Source organism: Sceloporus occidentalis, unplaced genomic scaffold (genome assembly GCF_023333645.1).
Source record: "Sceloporus occidentalis isolate IW3139 unplaced genomic scaffold, rSceOcc1.0.p SCAF_6, whole genome shotgun sequence".
NCBI classification, from domain to species: domain Eukaryota; kingdom Metazoa; phylum Chordata; class Lepidosauria; order Squamata; family Phrynosomatidae; genus Sceloporus; species Sceloporus occidentalis.
Window position 1 is genome coordinate 54,388,757 of NW_028316986.1, and position 17,147 is coordinate 54,405,903.

Genomic DNA, 17,147 nt, shown 5'->3' on the forward strand with positions numbered 1-17,147 from the left:
TCTCACTAAGATCTTGAATGACCTTTTACAGGCCAAGGCTAATGGCCTTTACTCTGTTCTCATCCTTCTCGATTTGGCTGCAGCATTCGACACTGTTGATCACTGTCTCCTAATTGACATACTCTCTGACCTTGGGTTCTCAGACTCTGTTCTCAACTGGTTTAGATCTTACTTGTCTGGCCGATCTTTTGCAGTAGTTGCAGGGGGTCCGACTTCTTCTCCTGTTCCCTTATCTGTTGGAGTTCCCCAGGGCTCTGTTCTGGGTCCCCTTCTGTTTTCTCTCTACACACTGTCCTTAGGAAAGCTCTTTTGGTTTTTCCTACCATCTGTATGCTGATGACACCCAGCTGTATCTTTCTGCCCCTGACCTTTCTCCAAGGCTTGAACAGCAAGTCTCGTCTTGCTTTACAACTGTCTCGCAGTGGATGTGCCATCGGCGTTTGAAGCTCAACATGTCCAAGATGGAGCTTCTTGTCCTTCCTCCTAAGCCCACCCTTCAACACTCCTTTTCTGTCTCTGTGGACAACATTTCTATTCAACCAGTCCAGCAAGCCCACAGTCTTGGTTTTATCTTTGACTCTTCTCTGTAGTGTATCCCTCAGATCCAGACCACAGCCAAGGCTTGTAGATTCTTTTTGTACAATATTGCCAAAATCCGACCATATCTCTCTGCCTCTACTGCCAAGATCCTGGTCCATGCCCTAGTGATCTCACGACTGGATTACTGTAACGTCCTCCTGGCCGGGCTTCCTCTTTATCACCTCCGTCCTTTAATCTCTGTCCAGCATTCAGCTGCACGTATTATTACTTCCACTCACCGCTCTGACCACATCTCTCCTGTGTTGGCATCCCTTCACTGGCTCCCTCTCCCTTTCCGCATTCAGTATAAGCTCCTGCTGTCGACATTCAAAGCCCTCCATGGACTGGCCCCTCCTTACTTATCAGACCTTCTTTCTCCTCACCTTCCCACTCGGGCCCTCCGTTCTGGTAGTCAAGGGTTCCTGTCTCAGCCCAGGATTTCCTCTGCCCCATCCCGGATTCGCCCCTTTTCACTTGCTGCCCCTCACTCCTGGAACCTTCTTCCCCCACAAGCAAGAGCCATCACTTCTTTAACTAGCTTCAAAACGGAGTTGAAAACCATCCTGTTCAGAGAAGCCTTCCCAGGCATTGCATAATTGTCGCTTACTATGTGATATTCTTTTGTTGCCTGTTTATTGAACCATTTCCTGTATTGCTATGTATTGTATATGTATTATCCTACTTGAGAGTATGTGTTTTCCCTGGATGAAGATTAACCTTCCATTCTGAAGCCAAGCCCTCCCTCCAGTCCATCTGCCTTGGTCCAGACCTCGGAGGTAGAGAGGAACTGCTGGACCTCTTACCCTTTCCCACCACCACTCCCTTCTCCTTCTGTGTCATGTCTTTTTAGATTGTAAGCCCGAGGGCAGGGAACCATCTAACTAAAAAGATTGCATGTACAGCGCTGTGTAAATTTACAGCGCTTCATAAATAAAGGTTAATAATAATAATAATAATAATAATAATAACAATTCATGATTTTGCTGTTAACAAAGACCCAGTATGAGGTTTTGACCAGGAGCTCTTAGGATGCATGAAGTAGCATTAACTATCAGCTGTCTTCAGTTACTAATGTGTCATTTGGTTATGCAAGATATATATTCTTGGTATGGTGTTGCTAGCTAGAACATCAGTTTCTGTAGTGAATCCGGTCTCTCTTAAAGTCCTTTCTGTCTGAGAAATAGTTGGATTGGTACCTCATCTGAAACAATCATCCCATAAATATTAATGCTTCTGAATCTACAGCGTGCAGGCCAGCATGGGGTAACGGTTTACATGTTGGACTATAACTGGAGACCAGGGTTTGAATCCCCATTCAACCATGGAAATCCACTGAGTGAGCTTGAGCAAGCCACACTCTCTTAATCTCTAAAGAAGACAGAGGGGACCCCCACTCTGAGAAAACCTTGCCAAGTAAACCCCTCCAGAAATGACTTGAAGGCACACAGAAAGTTCTGATCATTATCCAGTTTATAGATCCAGTCCCTCAGCTTGTTTTTAACTCCAGGAAAGATAAAAAATATTTATTTTATTTAGGGACGTGGTCCTCTGTCATGTCAAAGACACTCTTATAATACAAAAGAGCTGCCATCTCAGCCCTATCTTTTACAGATACCACACATGTCTCTGTCCTGAGGAATGCAGCTGGAGTTCCTAGAGGAACTGCCAACAAGTACCTCAAAAACTTGTTCTGACAGATCTCCAGATTACTATGATTCCCCACCCCCTGGATCTCAATACCATATTGCATTTGAGCAACTACTTTCCCTAAACACACTTCCAATACTGCAATTACCAGCCTGGCACCTCTAGAATAGAAAAAAAATCAGTATAGTATGGGATGACCTCTGTGCTGTTTTGTAGCTGAGTCTTCCAATAATATACTGATATTGAGATCAAATTCCAAAAGCATCTTTCATTCTTCCACAGAGTTGCCATCTCCAACTCCTTCCACTGAGCATGTCCTCAGCATGTCTTTTTTCTTTCTTCCTTAATAAAGCTTTATAAATAATGCAGCAGGAAGCCATTGTTTCTAAATTAGCTTTCAGTTATTTCTGCCTTACCCTTCTGGTTAGTTGAGCCAGATTCTTTTTAGCTGCACAAAACAACAACAGCAACAAACATTATCATACCAGTCCACTTTGCCAGAGGCAATTCTAGGCTGATGGACCATTTTCGTTAAAAGTGGCCTTAAGGCTACAAAAATAGCCATAATACAGGATCCATGTATGATTTCACAATGTTCTGATTTACATTCAAAAGATAAGAATTATTCAGATGCTCTTGGACTGAATGTTCAGCAGAAGAAGACTACTTAAAGTCCCCCCCCCCCCATAATTATTGTTCCCTCTGCCAGATCAATAGGTGGAGGGAGCCGTTGAGGGGCTGATGTGGAAATGTACGGAAGGATACGTAAATGATAACTTTTTGAGTGGTCTAAAATATTCTAGCTCATCCTATAGGTCAGTGATGGTGAACCTTTTAGAGGCCGAGTGCACAAACTGCAACCCAAAAGCCACTTATTTATTGCAAAGTGCCATGTCCCTCTGGCTTTCTAGTAACAAACTGTGGCAAACTCTATGCTGGGACGATGGGACATGTGCCCACAGAGAGGGCTCTGAGTGTCACCTCAGGCACGCGTGCCATAGGTTCGCCATCACTGCTATAGGTCTATAACTTTGAAGAGCAGAAGATGTAATCAATAACACTACATACTCTGCTGTTAGGTAATGCATGATATCCATTAGAATTATCCCATGAACTGCTGTGAAGGCATATCAAGCACAGGCAGGTTAACTCAAAGTCCTACCTTCTTTATTTATCACTTTGTCCAAAAAACCCAACAATAAGGTAAAAACTCTCATTATAGTTCATGCCAAGAGCTTGGTTGTTTTAGGATACTGTATCTCACAAAGATTCAGAGCCACTTTCAGTTCATCCGAAAAGAACCTTGAGCTCCCAGTTTAATTAGGTGGACAATATACATTAGCGCAAATTAGAGCATCAACCTCTGTACCCCAGTTACCTCTAAGCAATACGGTCAAAATAAAATTTCTTTTTTCAACTGATAAATTACTGCAGACATAATGTCCAGCTCTACTGAAACTTAAGTAGCACCTCTGGCTCTTCCCTTCTTATAAAATTTGGTTGCAGGAAACAAAAAGGAACTAAATGTTTGTATCAAATGTGTTATTGAGTGCACTGATGCACTGTACAGGCAATTTGTCACTTGTGCATCTGTGTTGTCGGGCCAATGGGATGGCAGCTAGGTGGGGAAAGGGAGGTAATTGGTAGTTATGGGTGATTTGTTCTTGCGATGATGTGCATGTATGGTGGGAAGGCAAAAAGAAAAGAAAAAACGAGGTGCAGCTTGACGTTGTGTGGTCCAGACTGCTTGTGGGTGTTCGGCCTGCCTTGGGAGCAGGTCATGAGGACAACGAAATTTCCAACTGTTTTGGGAAAAACTGAGATCAACCTCGTTTTTCCCGTCTTTCTACTCAGCTCCTGAGTCCAAGATATTGATATATTGTTCATTCTCTTTAAATTCACTTGAACTTATGATTTTTTCTTTGAATCAAATGATGTTAAAATCTGAGCCTGTTTCTTCTTTCACTAAAGAGGAATTTAGTGGAAAAGCCTTTGGTTTTATTCTCTGTAATAAGAAGGGGACTCTAAAGAGGTAATGAGAAACCCCCATGTATTTCAGTAACTCATTCAGCTTTATTCTTTTCTTCTTTCAGAAAGTGGATGCATCTCAAGAATCAAAAGTAAGTCAAGCCAGAGTAAGAAGCACAAAATGTTTTCCTATTCACTGTGTCGCCAAACTCTTGTTCAGTAGCCATGACCTTCATTTAACAGTTCAGTTTTTTAGATCCCTGTAATAAACTAGTCTCATCTGCAACTTAGATCAATACGGTGGGCCCTTGCTATCTGCTGGAGTTGGGCAAAATCCGTGAATGCTCAAGTCCCATTAAATACAATGACATAGTAAAATGGGGTTTCTTATATAAAATGTCAAAATCAAGGTTTGCTCTTTAGAATTTATATATTTTTAAAATGTATTCAAGCTGTGGATGCTTGAATCCATAGATAAAAAATCTGTGGATATGGGGGACTTAATAGGTAAAATACAAATATAGTCCGTCCTCGCCTTACGCGGGGATCCGTTCCGGATCCCTCCGCATAAGGCGAATTCCGCCTATGCTCGAGCCCCATTAAAAACAATGGGGCTCGTGCGCGGTGGCGCAGGCGCGCACAGGGCGCAACGGACGCGCGCTCCCATTCAATTGAATGGGACGTGCCGCCCCTTCCGCCCCACGTGCGCGCCGCGGCTTGAGTGCGTACGCTCAAGTCCGCGTATGGCGCGCCTGCGTATGGCGCGGGTGCACTGTACAGTAAAACTCATGGGTAGTAGCCAGTTGTAATCTCTCCTTGATGAAATCGTTTCTGGTAATGGAAAGGGAAAGCATGTTTCCCTTCCAATCCCCTACAATTTGTCAAAATATATTCCAAAGGATTGGCACACCCTCTGTAGCAGATTTTGGATGGTAGGGCTTCAAAATGGGAAAGAGAGGGACCTGCCATGTGAGCCAAAACTCTTCTTGTATGGTATTGGATTTCACCTGTGTATAAGTTGGCCCTTCATATTCACGGATTTGGGATTTGCGAATTTGGTTATTTGCAATCTGAGAGGCACAAACGCCGCCCACCCCATGCCTAGGAAAACTGCCTACAGCTATCCCAGGCATGGGAGGAAGTGGTCAGAGCTCTTGAGCAAGCTCCTCTAGTCCCTCTTCCTGTGCCTGGGATAGCTGTAGAGAGAGGAGGGACCAGGGGATCCCGCATGAGAGGTCTGCCCACCCCATCCTCCCCCCATGCCTGGGATAGCTGTAGCCAGCTATCCCGGTCATTGGAGGAGGGACTAGGGAAGCCCACAGGAGAGCAAGCTCTGCGCATTTTCTCCTCTGGTGCCTGAGACAGCTGTCTACAGCTGTCCCAGCCATTGGAGGACGGGATGGGTGGGGCTTGCCTTATTTGCAAATTTTCCACATTATTTGCAAATGGAGGTTAGGGCCGACTGTACATAAAAAAAGATCTTAAGCATTAGTAAAGCTGCATCCACACTGCAGACCCCACTTTAACTGCCAGGGCTCTATGCTATGGAATTCTGGGAATTGTATTGTGAGACATTTATCCTTCTCTGTCAGAGAGCTCTGGTGTCACAACAAACCACAAACCCTAGAATTCCATAGCATTGACCCATGGCAGTTAAAGTGTATCAGACTAGATTATTTCTGCATTGTGGATGCAGCCTGAATTAGCATTTCATTCAAGTGGACTAACAGTGAAGAAGATGTGTTCATTTTCTTTGGGAGAAGCATGATAGTAAAGTTGGAAGGAAAATGAAACCATCCTAGAGATGAATTCAGAAAACAAAACAGAAAAATTGGCACATTTTTTCTAAGGATAAATGTTCATTTCTAAAGGAGAAAAAATGGGGAAAAGTTTGGGGAACATAAAAAAACTTTAATACAATATTTTCTCATTTAAAATAAAGTTTTATTTATTTGAAATGCTATGAACTTCATAGTACTGTATGAAGAATTAGAGAACTGTAATTCCTATGAATTATAACTATGTTCAGCACACAAGATGCACAAGATGTACTCATCATGACAACAGCATACTAAGGAAGGCTTTTGCTTATGATAAAACAATATTGAAAAGTTCCATAGTTTCAACTTTGTATTACACTTCATATCCAAATATGCTAGCCTAGTCATCAAGCTAGGCCAAAACAGAAGAGCTAAATAAAGCAGTTTCCAGACACTTTGGGGGTGTGGCATTTAGATAACACTCCCCCAAAGCAGCCAGAAGCTGCTCCAAGGCTGCCTAAGGTGGCCTGTTTGAGACTGTGGCTGTGGCCTGCATCGGGGGTGGGACGTGCGCTTGTCATGGTCCCGAAACAATTGTGGCCAGAGATCACGCCTTCCAGGCTGTCTGCTTTGGCCCTTAGCGACTATTTATGTCCAAAAGCATTTCAAGTTTCCCCCTTCTACTTATTAGATGACAAAAAGTAAGATGCATATGTTTGGGGTAAGCAGTGGCCCTTGTTTAGTATACAACATTTTCACAATTTTGCTTGTACAAACTGAAGGTATGTATATGCTTAAATTCTACAAATAGATCCAATAGTATAATTTTATATGCTCAGGTATAAAAAGAAAGGATTTATCTTCCTGAAGGAGTAAAGTAAGTGTGTACAGTGGAACCTCGCCATACGCGGGGATCCGTTCCAGATCCCACTGCGTATGGCGATTTCTGCCTATGCTCGAGCCCCATTGTAAACAATGGGGCTCGTGCACGGCGGCGCGGAGGTGTGCGGGGCGCAACAGGCGCGCGCGCCCATTCAACTGAATGGGACGCACCACCCCTTCCGCCCCGCGCGTGCCCAGCGGCTTGAGCGCATACGCTCAAAGCCGCTTATAAAAAGTCCGCGTATGCGGAGGCGCCACTGTATTTGATCTGAAAATAAATATGGCATTTATTTCAGTGTTCCCCCAAGTTCTGGGGGTTTTTTTTCTGGAAAAAAATCAGAGAAAAATATTTTTTGTGGCTTTAAAATTTCTTTAAAAAAATCCATCTCTAATATATCCTAAATTGATTTTTCTCTACCAGTGTTCAAATACTTGTATGGGAATTTTGAGAAAATTACTCCAATGGTGTATACTGACCATCTATCTATAGGGGAAATGTGTTTCATATTACTGAGTGTCTTGCAACCAAAGCTAGAACCTAGCAAATTTTAAAATTTATTTGGGCAAGTCAGTGTGCTTGCTCTGTGATCTGCTGTAAGTACTTTGTGAAGCAAGTTACAGAATCAATTGTTGTCTGACTTTTCAATTGCTGTCTGTCCACAGGCACAAGCAAATTGTCGAGTAGGGATAGCAGCACTCAATACTCTGGCTGGCTACATTGATTGGGTGGCTATGAATCACATCACTGCAGATAACTGCAAGCTCTTAGAGATGTTGTGCCTGCTTTTGAATGAGCCAGAACTTCAAGTTGGAGCAGCAGAATGCCTTTTGATCGTGGTCAGCAGGAAAGTGAGTTTCTCTTCTCTTTGTCTCTTTCATGAAGGATCTTTGTACATGAACTGGCTCCATGGATATGAAATAAGACTGAGCACTGTAAAGCCATGAAGTCACTTTTTTTCCTACTAAGAGTTTCTCCTGGTCTGCACAACTCTGGACTCTCCATTTATCTAACCTTATCTAGAGGGCATTTGTTCAGCAGGGGAGATTTTTTCATTGGACGATTCCCTTTATTGTAATTATTTATTTTATTGATTTAGTTCCAGTATTTATATCCTGCCTTTCTCCCATAGTGGGATTGTAACACTGATATCATACATTACCTGTGGCAGCACTAAGAATGGGGGGAAATGTGCAGAGTTAACTATTGGCATATTGTTTGTTTTTGTATTTTGCATCACTTATGTGAGCAGAAGAAGCTTCCACTTGCTTGTAACAACTACATTTTCAACTTCTACTTGTTCTTGAAAACTTCACATCAGGTATGCTTTGACAAAGATTTCCTATGCTTTTTTCATAGGGGAAATTGGAGGATCGCAAGCCCTTGATGGTTTTATTTGGGGATGTTGCCATGCACTACATACTCTCTGCTGCTCAGTGAGTAGTATTGTCAACTATTGTGAACACATGATGAATGCTTAATGAAAATGAGCTGCCCTAAATTTAACATAACATATTGTGTCACCCCCATCATAGCCTATGTAAGTGACCATCAGTATATGTTCTTGGCTCAGGGGTAGGCAGAGCTGCCAAACCCACACCATAGAATGCTCCACCTCAAGCCAATTCTTTATCTGTTTACATTCTGTCTTTCAAGACACACATTTCATTTCAGTGCAGTTTACAAATTTAGAGAAGTATATACATCTTTTTTAAAAAGTATAAACTGACATAAAGAAAAAAATACAGATAATCTTTAAAAAGTCAATAGCAACAATAAAACATGTAGTAACATATGAAGCTCTAAATGGCTTGGGACCTCAGTGACTGAAGTAGTGCCTCTCCCTATATATTTCCTCCCTGAGGAATGCTGAAGGATCCCTCTTTTGTGGTCCAGCAGTGCAGTAATATATTGTGTGAGAACATGAAAAAGAGCCTTCTCTGTCTCGCACCCCAGTTGTGAAATGCCTTCTCTGGCTGGTATCAATGTTGGCTTCATTTTGGTGCCAAGTTAAAAAAAAATATTCAAGTCATTGGGGCCTAATGGTTTTATTCAGTTTGTAACTGTACATGGTTTGAACTGTTTTAATTTGTTTCAATGTGTTATTTTAATCAGTGAGAGAACCAAAGACACTTTCAGAGGCGAGGTGTTTCTTAGCTGCAAAGCCACCACCATCTACTGCCAACCAAATAGGTCTTGTTGTTAGGCACATAAACAGGGTCTGTGCAAGGTCCAGGGTGGCCTGTACTGGTCTATACTAGTGAGACACTCATTCAGATAGCCTTCTTCCAAGCTTTTGAATGGCCAGGTAACAAGCAGACTTTGAACTGAATTCAAAAACACACTGGCAACTAGTGCAGCTGATACAGCTGTGTTCCATTCTAATCTTCTAGCACCCAGAAGAGCTGAGAATCTGCATTCCATACTAGCTGTACCTCCAACAGTCTTGAAGGACAGCTGCAAGATGAGGCTAGAAATCAATATTCATAAGTTCGGATTGATAGTCGTTGTGTTGGTATAATTCAGGAACGTTCTAACATCCAAAAGTCTGAGGGATTTTACAAGATCTGGGCGTGTAGGCCAGCATGATATAGGCCCTGCAGAGGGTCTTTTTTCAAAACCAGAAGTTAATTCCTGTTATGGGGGGAATGAGATCTATCCTGGGCATAGAACAGGTCAGGAGGGAGTAAAGGCTGACAGAATCGCTCCTCATAGGTCAAGGGGGCTTCATTTTTTTTTAAAAAGAACAAGTGAGGGGTGAGGTAAGGGTACACCCTTGACGTTTTCCGTTCAGCATTGGGACAGCAAGCACACATGTAGCATTCTGCTGTGATCACTGCAAGCTGTTGTATATGTGATTTTTTAAGGAGGCAAAATGTGTAGAATAAGAAGCTTTTGATTTTGATTTATATACACAGGCATATTAAACATATAAATACGGGCATCCTTTGTAGTTTCAGGATCCTTTCAGAAAGATTCTAAGAGCCTCATGTTGCTCACTAGATGAGAACAATGTGTCCTGATTCCTGATCTTAAAATAATTTTCCCAGTACAGAGATTATGTTTCTGGGATGTGCTCTTGAATGGAGTGAGCTGGCATTTGCCATAACAGATGCTAGATTTAATACTACAGTTTTCCTTCATGATGCAAAACTGATTATGATAAAATAATCTAGCAGTAGTTCCTAGATAGTATATTTGGTGTAGTGATTCAGCTAATACCTTACCTCTTGCAGAATTTTGTTTTGTCAAAAGATAATTGTGCTTTATAACAGCTCAGTAAAAATGAGCTTTTCCTTCCAATGCCAACTTTTGTGCCCTATTCTGTGCAAAACCATAAAATGCAAAGTTATTGCAAGTAGAACTTGACCCGGGAATGTTTCCTGTAGCTCTTGGAAGCCACTCTCATTTCCAGGTAGGGATTTTAGTCATATTTACATTCTTCCCTAACCAAAAATTATAATGCAGGTATACCTTATATGCAGGTATACGCAGGGATGCGGTGGCTTAGCGGTTAAGACGCCAATTCTGATGATCGGAAGATCGGAAGGTTGGCAGTTCGAGGCCTGAATGCTGCATGATGGGGTGAGCTCCTGTCACTAGTCCCAGCTTCTGCCAACCTAGAAATTCGAAAGCATGCAAATGCAAGTAGATAAATAGGTAGCACTTTAATGGAAAGGTAACAGCATTCGGTGCAGTCATGCTGGCCATATGACCACCAGCATAGTCCTTAGACAACGCTGGCTCTTCAGCTTAGTAACAGAGTTGAGCACCCACCCCCTACAGTCTGTTACAACTAGACATTCATGTCAAGGGGCTAACTTCACCTTTATACCTTAGTTAATGAAGTAGATTTGTTCCTGGGCATTATTTCTTTAACAGATAATTTGGTACCAGAAGACATAATATGTAATGTATAGGGATGGATTCCTACACTCAAGAGGAATTCAACATACATCAGCAAATTTTAATTCAAAGCTAATCATACACATGAAATGAAAAAAAAACCAGCTCTAGTCAGCCTTGCATATGTGAATAGAACCATTTGAACCATCTAGAGACCCTTGAAGGTTTCTTCCAAGATGCATCCACTTTTTTCTTTCTACTTTGCTTATGATTTCCATTTTGATATCCAAAGTTACAGATTTATACTTTTTTAAAACATGCTTGAGGTAGCTGGTGAAGAAGGATTACATGCTTTCCCCTTTTGTCTCTTTTGCTGTTCACGTGTGCTCAGTAAGGGATTCTGGAGTTAGCTGCTATTTACGTTGCCGTACAAAGGCATACATGCTATAGTGGAATAGGCTAGAGTATGATCATACACTTTTCCAACTCAAGGTTTGTTTATTGCATTGTTTACTACAGAAATGCTATTGCAACCCATTGCTGAAAGTCTGTATTTTCCCAGCTCTACTTCATCTTCCTATTGCTGATGCTCCAAAAATAGTCTAACTAGATAGAGGATAAGGAGGGAACGAGGGGTTCGGCAGGTATAAAAAGGATCTTCTTTGTCAGAGGCTTTGTAACTGAGGAATGCCTGCATATGTGATTTTTTCCCTCCACCTTTTATTTTTAGGACAGCTGATGGAGAAGGTCTAGTAGAAAAGCATTATGTTTTTTTGAAGAGACTTTGCCAAGTCTTGTGTTCTTTGGGCAGCCAGCTATGTGCATTGGTGGTGAGTTCCTTTATCACAGACTATGTTTTTGGAAGTTGTTATTTAATCTTCATGGCTAGGTAGAAATACTGCATACAGTTTCCATCAATTTCCATAAAATCTGAAAGAATAAGAATTTTGCTAGCAATATTAGAATAATATCTCCATGCTTATCAGATGAAAGTGAAAGTTGTTCTGTATAATAGCCTGATAAGACAAGGGCTAAGCCTGGAGGAGATCTTAAGTTTCTTTTCTTTTCTATATTTGAAAGGGAATAATTCAGTAGTAAAGCACATACTTCACAGGCAAAATAGGTTCAGTATCTGGTGTCTCTCAGTAGGTGTCAGGCTCCCAATTGCCACCCCCAAACAACAAGAGACTGTGCTTATAAAAAGTAACAGCTTTATTGAAAGGTAAAGGTATAGGAAACAGAAGTGACTTCTTTGTCAGGAATGAAGATACATAGTTACAGATGGGTTATATAGTCCCACGAGCAGACCCACCCCCATAGAGCAATAAAGTTAATTAATTGGATCAGTCTTTCCCGCACAGTGAGGAATCTCCACCCTGATGACGTAGTGTCCTCTCGTCCGAGCTCTCTGGCCTGTTCCCAAAACAATCAAGTTCTCACCAAACGTTATCTCCTCCTTGCACCTGTGGCCTTGAAACCCAAACATCCCTCACCACTAGACTAAGTAATATAAAACCTTAACAAATTATGCACATATGTAAGAATGGTTATATATCCCATCATCCCACAACCCAACTTACATGCTAGCATATTAAACATAACAACAACATATATTAACATCATGAACATATTACTATAACAGCCTATAAGTAGTAGCCTTAACTCCTAAGGTTTAACTCACCCCTCCCAACACAAGAGCAGTCTCTGCCTGGCTGGGTAACTCCCTAACATTGTAACATTCCAATCCTAATAAGCCAGCACAGAAGCTAGCCACCTATCTATCACCTTCTAGTACATTCTAACTAACCAATATATATCAAACCCATTATGTCCTTAATCAAATAATATCTAAACAAAACCCTAAACCAATAATCCCTCTGACAGAATCCCCAAATGAATATATAAATGACCAATGGGTTATATGAATGCAGGGGCGTTCTGACAGTAGGGTTGGAGAAATTTCTGCCTGAGGTTTCTGAAGAGCCACTGCCTATCAGTGTCAAGACTACTGGGCTAGATGTCTGGATAAGGCAACCTCATGTGGCCTTTACTCTGCCCAGCCTTCTGTGCCTAAACCTGTAGTATTAAAGTGATTACTGTAAATTTTGTGTGGCAGATTAATCCTGTGAAATGGCACAGAAAATAGTTTAGTCCTCTTGCTGTCTCATATAAAGACAAGTAGTAATACAGTGGACACTTGATATCCACTGGGGTTTGGTTCTAGGGATAAAATGGCAAAATCAAGATTTTTTTTAAAATATTTTCATGGATGGTTGAATCCGTGAATGAAGAGTCTGTGAATACAAAGAACTGACTGTACTCTTTAAGTGAATTATATCGTCTTATATTGTGTTTGAAGGATTGTCCATATATCTTGCTGGGTTCATTACTGAGTGTTATAGCAATTTTAACCATCTTTCTGAGATTAAGAATTAGTGCTTCTAGATCAGAGAAAGAAATTTATGTTTCTAAATTTTTTAGTAACGTAAGTGTCACCTTGCCTAAACATTTGCGTAAACCATTATATTTGTTGCAGTACTATCTAGCCATTACTGTCATTACAACATATTGGCTATCTATATTGACTCTTCTGTGATCTCTCTTGACCCCCACCCCAGCTTTGGGAATTTTCCTGACAGGTGCTGAGATATTTTCACCTTATAAAAAAGCAACCAAATTGCTATAATTGATCAATTTTTATGCTGTGGGTCACAACACTGTGGGCTTTTCTACTAATAAAGAGTCTAATATTTTCAGCATCTTGAAACGTGTCTCAATTCACCTGTGGATTCCTTTGGGTGTTCCCCGGGTTTTGCTTCGCTAGCAGCCATCTAGTAACTGCCAAAAAACTTAACTGCATGAAGCTTGCAGTTTATAAAATAGTGGTTGTTAGGAGAGAGAGAGAGAGAGAGAGAGAAAATGAGTATACGGGAAGCCTGGACAAGTCTTTATAAGCGCTGGTGAGAAGAAAAAAAGTAGGGTTGCAAATCTACGTGAAAAATCAAATTACAGCAAAAGAAATAATAAATGATTTAGAAGGTAGATATGTTGGAATTGAAATTATGATGAATTAACTGTGTGTTTCAAGACTCCAGACAAGAACCACAAGTCAGGCTCCATTCCAGTTTAGAGAAGAAAAAATAAATAAAACAATTCTGTAAGTGTATTCTGAGCAGCTGCCAAGTGGCAATTGGTCATTTGGATTCTTTCAGGATCCAGGATTGTTTTATCAGTGCTTTCTTTTTAACAGGGCTCTGATTCAGATGTGGAAACACCTGCCAACCTAGAAAAATACCTTGAGTCATTTCTAGCCTTCACAACCCATCCTAGTCAGGTAGGTAAGTAAAGGTCCTCTAGGACTATGAGTATAAAATCACTAGTATGCGTTGTCTGCCTGTAATTAACTTAAGTATCGCAATTATTTTTTAAAAGACATTCTTGTGTTTTCTTGAGTTAAAAAAAAACTAAGGGGCTAAACAGACTGACATTTAACACCGGCCTCAGGGCAAGATGAGGGTGTGGCGTCACATTTCTCCTTTGGTGCAGCGTTGAGGCACTCTGCGCCAAAGGAGCACTGAAAGGCCGTTGCGGCAAGGGCACCTTTTTGCCGGTACTAAAAGGAGTGGCATTTTGCCATTCTTTTTAGCACTGACAAAGCGCCATATCGGGGCCACAGCATGCGGTTGCCATGGCTCCGATCCAGCGCTGAAAGCGGTGGCGGGAAGTTGCTCCTTTGGGCCATCTGTTGAGCCCCTTAGTTGGTGGCAGCATGGCCCTGGCTCTAAATCTTTCATACGGAGAGTCTATTATGATTTGGGTTATTTGTGCAATTCATGGTAGTGACTACTATATGTCTGAATTTCTTTCCTCTTGAACGAGATGTGGTATTCTTTTCTCTGATCCCAGCATTCATTGAAGTCCAAGTTGAACTTGGTGTTATATAGATGTGAACAAAAGTTTCTTTATCTATTATTTTGTCATACAATCGCTGGAATTATTCTTTGGTTTCAACTGAGCTAGAAGTGTTGACAGATGCTTAAGATGGGTGGCCTCTGCCCACCATTTGCCAATTGAGCATTAGAAATCATGTTTTCCTGATAAAGTTTTCCAACCTAATAGATTGATTCCTTGTTTTCCCTCTAGTTCTTACGCTCTTCCACACAGATCACATGGGGAGCACTTCTTCGGCATGAAATCCTGTCTCGTGATCCTCGGTTGTTGGCTATTATTCCAAATTATCTGCGGGCATCTATGACTAATTTAGTGAAGGTATAGTGTTATGAGAGTCTGTCCTTCCACAATGATGTGATAAGGCATCAGTATAGATGTTTTAAAGAGCTGTGGCCTTTCAGGTTTTAGGGCAGAAATTTCCTGGAATATAAAGAATCTTATCAGGAGGCTTCATTCCTAGCCATGCCACTTCATTAGATGATTTGACTCAACCAAAAGGCAGAATTCCACCAGCTGCTGTCCTGCCAGTTGGTATAGTACATGAGATTTTGTGACATACTCTCTGGTGACACACTCTGCCGGAGAGGAAAGAAGAAGCGTCTGTTTTTGTCAGGTCATTTTCCTTCTATAAGCTAAATTGGCAGGCCCTTAAAAATCTTGACCCTTTAACTTGTTCCCTGATTGAACCTGGAAAGGGGCACCATAAGGAAATATTTCTGATCTAATGCATTTTGAGATATTCAGACAAGTGTATTATTGGCAGTATCTTGCTGCAGCTCCCATAAGAACTTTGCTAGGAAGACATCAAGCTGAACTACTATTTTTAAGTCCACTTTTCAAAGTCTGAATTCCATCAGAGTTAGAAATATTAGAGCAAGGTCCACCTCTCACTTCTTGTCCCTTCTTTTTGCAGGTGGGGTTTCCTTCCAAGACAGACAGCCCTAGTTGTGAATATTCTCGATTTGATTTTGACAGTGATGAAGACTTCAATTGCTTCTTCAATTGTATGTTTACTTTTATTCTAGTAAATTTTGAGAATAGCTTGATGTTTTCTCCATACACTTTGGACTAAATGGTGCATCAGCATACTCTTGGAAGGGCCACTTCAGAGCAGAGATGTGCTGCAGCCTGACTTGCACAAGCCTCCTATCTGCTGTAGGACATAAGTCTACTGTTAACCCTGTTAACCAAATGCAGCTTCTGGGTTCAGAGGCATTGTCTTGCCAGCTGCACAAGTTTCTGAATCGCTATTAATCTCTCTTTAGGTCACTATTTTCACTTTTTTCACTTTCCTGTTAAGTAATTCCATTTAGAAAAGTACTTTAGTTAAGCAGGATATAGTGGTTGGGACAGCACTTACATAGAAAAAGAAGGGGTGAACTCCAAAACTTCTAAGGAGCTATGATTATGTTCAGGAAAAAAAGGAAAGGCAAATACTGAAGATCCAGCCCTAAGAATTACTTATGTGATTGCTGCCCAACATACCGTATGTGAGCCCAGTTTAGAGAAAGAAAATCCAGCCATTCAGTTGGTCATTGCTAAGCATGCGTCTCAGCTAGCATAACACTGTGGCAGATTTGTGTCTTCAAGCTGAAAGTGAGACAGAAGAGATGGCTGCTTCAGAAAGGAGATACAATCCCAATAACTGACCAAAAAAGAGAAAAGCAGCAACAAAAGGTGTGGTACAAGGGAAAGGATCAGGGAAATAGAGTCCAGCTCAGGATGTGCACCCAAACAGAAGCCTCAAGTACCTCTAGGAGAACATTGCAGGAGGTAACAGAGAATTAAGAGTTTAAATTAAATTGCCTTGGAAGGTAGTGTGAGAACACAAGCGATATAAAGAGAATGCAGTTTAAATTTGCTCCCCTTAAACCCATAATGCCAGAATTTATAAATTTCTTAGAAGTTATGTTTTCTGATGTGCAAATTATAAATCAAGTTCATATGGGGAATCCCAGGCAAACGCCTCAGCATGAGTGTGTTCAGTTGGTAAATGTGTTAGCCAGAGGCAATAATAATGTATGCACCTAGTTGCCTTAGATTGTGCATTCCATAAATTTAATACAGTGTGACTGCTACTTATTTCTACTAACTTTCAAACAATTGTAAGGAAAGCAGTAGCTGCTGAATTAACAGCTATGTTATTGGGTCATTCAAGTCAAATGCTGTACAGTTTCGATCAATTGAATGCTGCTGTTGAGTTTAGTAATTTTTCCAGAATTTAATTTAATGAATTTAATTCCATGTCAAACTTATTTTTAAAAAAATAATGTGATATCTTCTGATTATAGAAATTCTCAACCTGTAATAGTGAATTCTGTGGAGATAATAAACTTGGCAAAACTCTTGAAGATAGCTAGATAGGTACATGCATATATTTCTTCATGCTATAATTCAGCTCATATGCCAAGACCTCATACAGTATGTCTGTGGAAACAAAATTTGAGATGAATGAAATTGTTATGAGTCATACTACATATATTGGAGATCAGCCCTTTAATGCAGTTTGCCTGATT

At 41.0% G+C, this 17,147-nt stretch overlaps 1 protein-coding gene across 2 annotated transcripts in view; it reads left to right on the top strand.

The window, feature by feature from the left end:
* The window catches only part of XPO5 (exportin 5), a 74,431-nt gene that overhangs the window by 13,165 nt on the left and 44,119 nt on the right, over window positions 1–17,147 (top strand). For both annotated transcript variants that reach the window (XM_089529673.1, XM_089529674.1), the window contains exons 6-12: window positions 4,320–4,346; window positions 7,500–7,685; window positions 8,194–8,270; window positions 11,411–11,510; window positions 13,931–14,014; window positions 14,824–14,949; window positions 15,545–15,635. In XM_089529673.1, coding sequence (XP_089385799.1) covers window positions 4,320–4,346; window positions 7,500–7,685; window positions 8,194–8,270; window positions 11,411–11,510; window positions 13,931–14,014; window positions 14,824–14,949; window positions 15,545–15,635 — 691 coding nt within the window. The remainder of the gene's footprint in view (window positions 1–4,319; window positions 4,347–7,499; window positions 7,686–8,193; window positions 8,271–11,410; window positions 11,511–13,930; window positions 14,015–14,823; window positions 14,950–15,544; window positions 15,636–17,147) is intronic.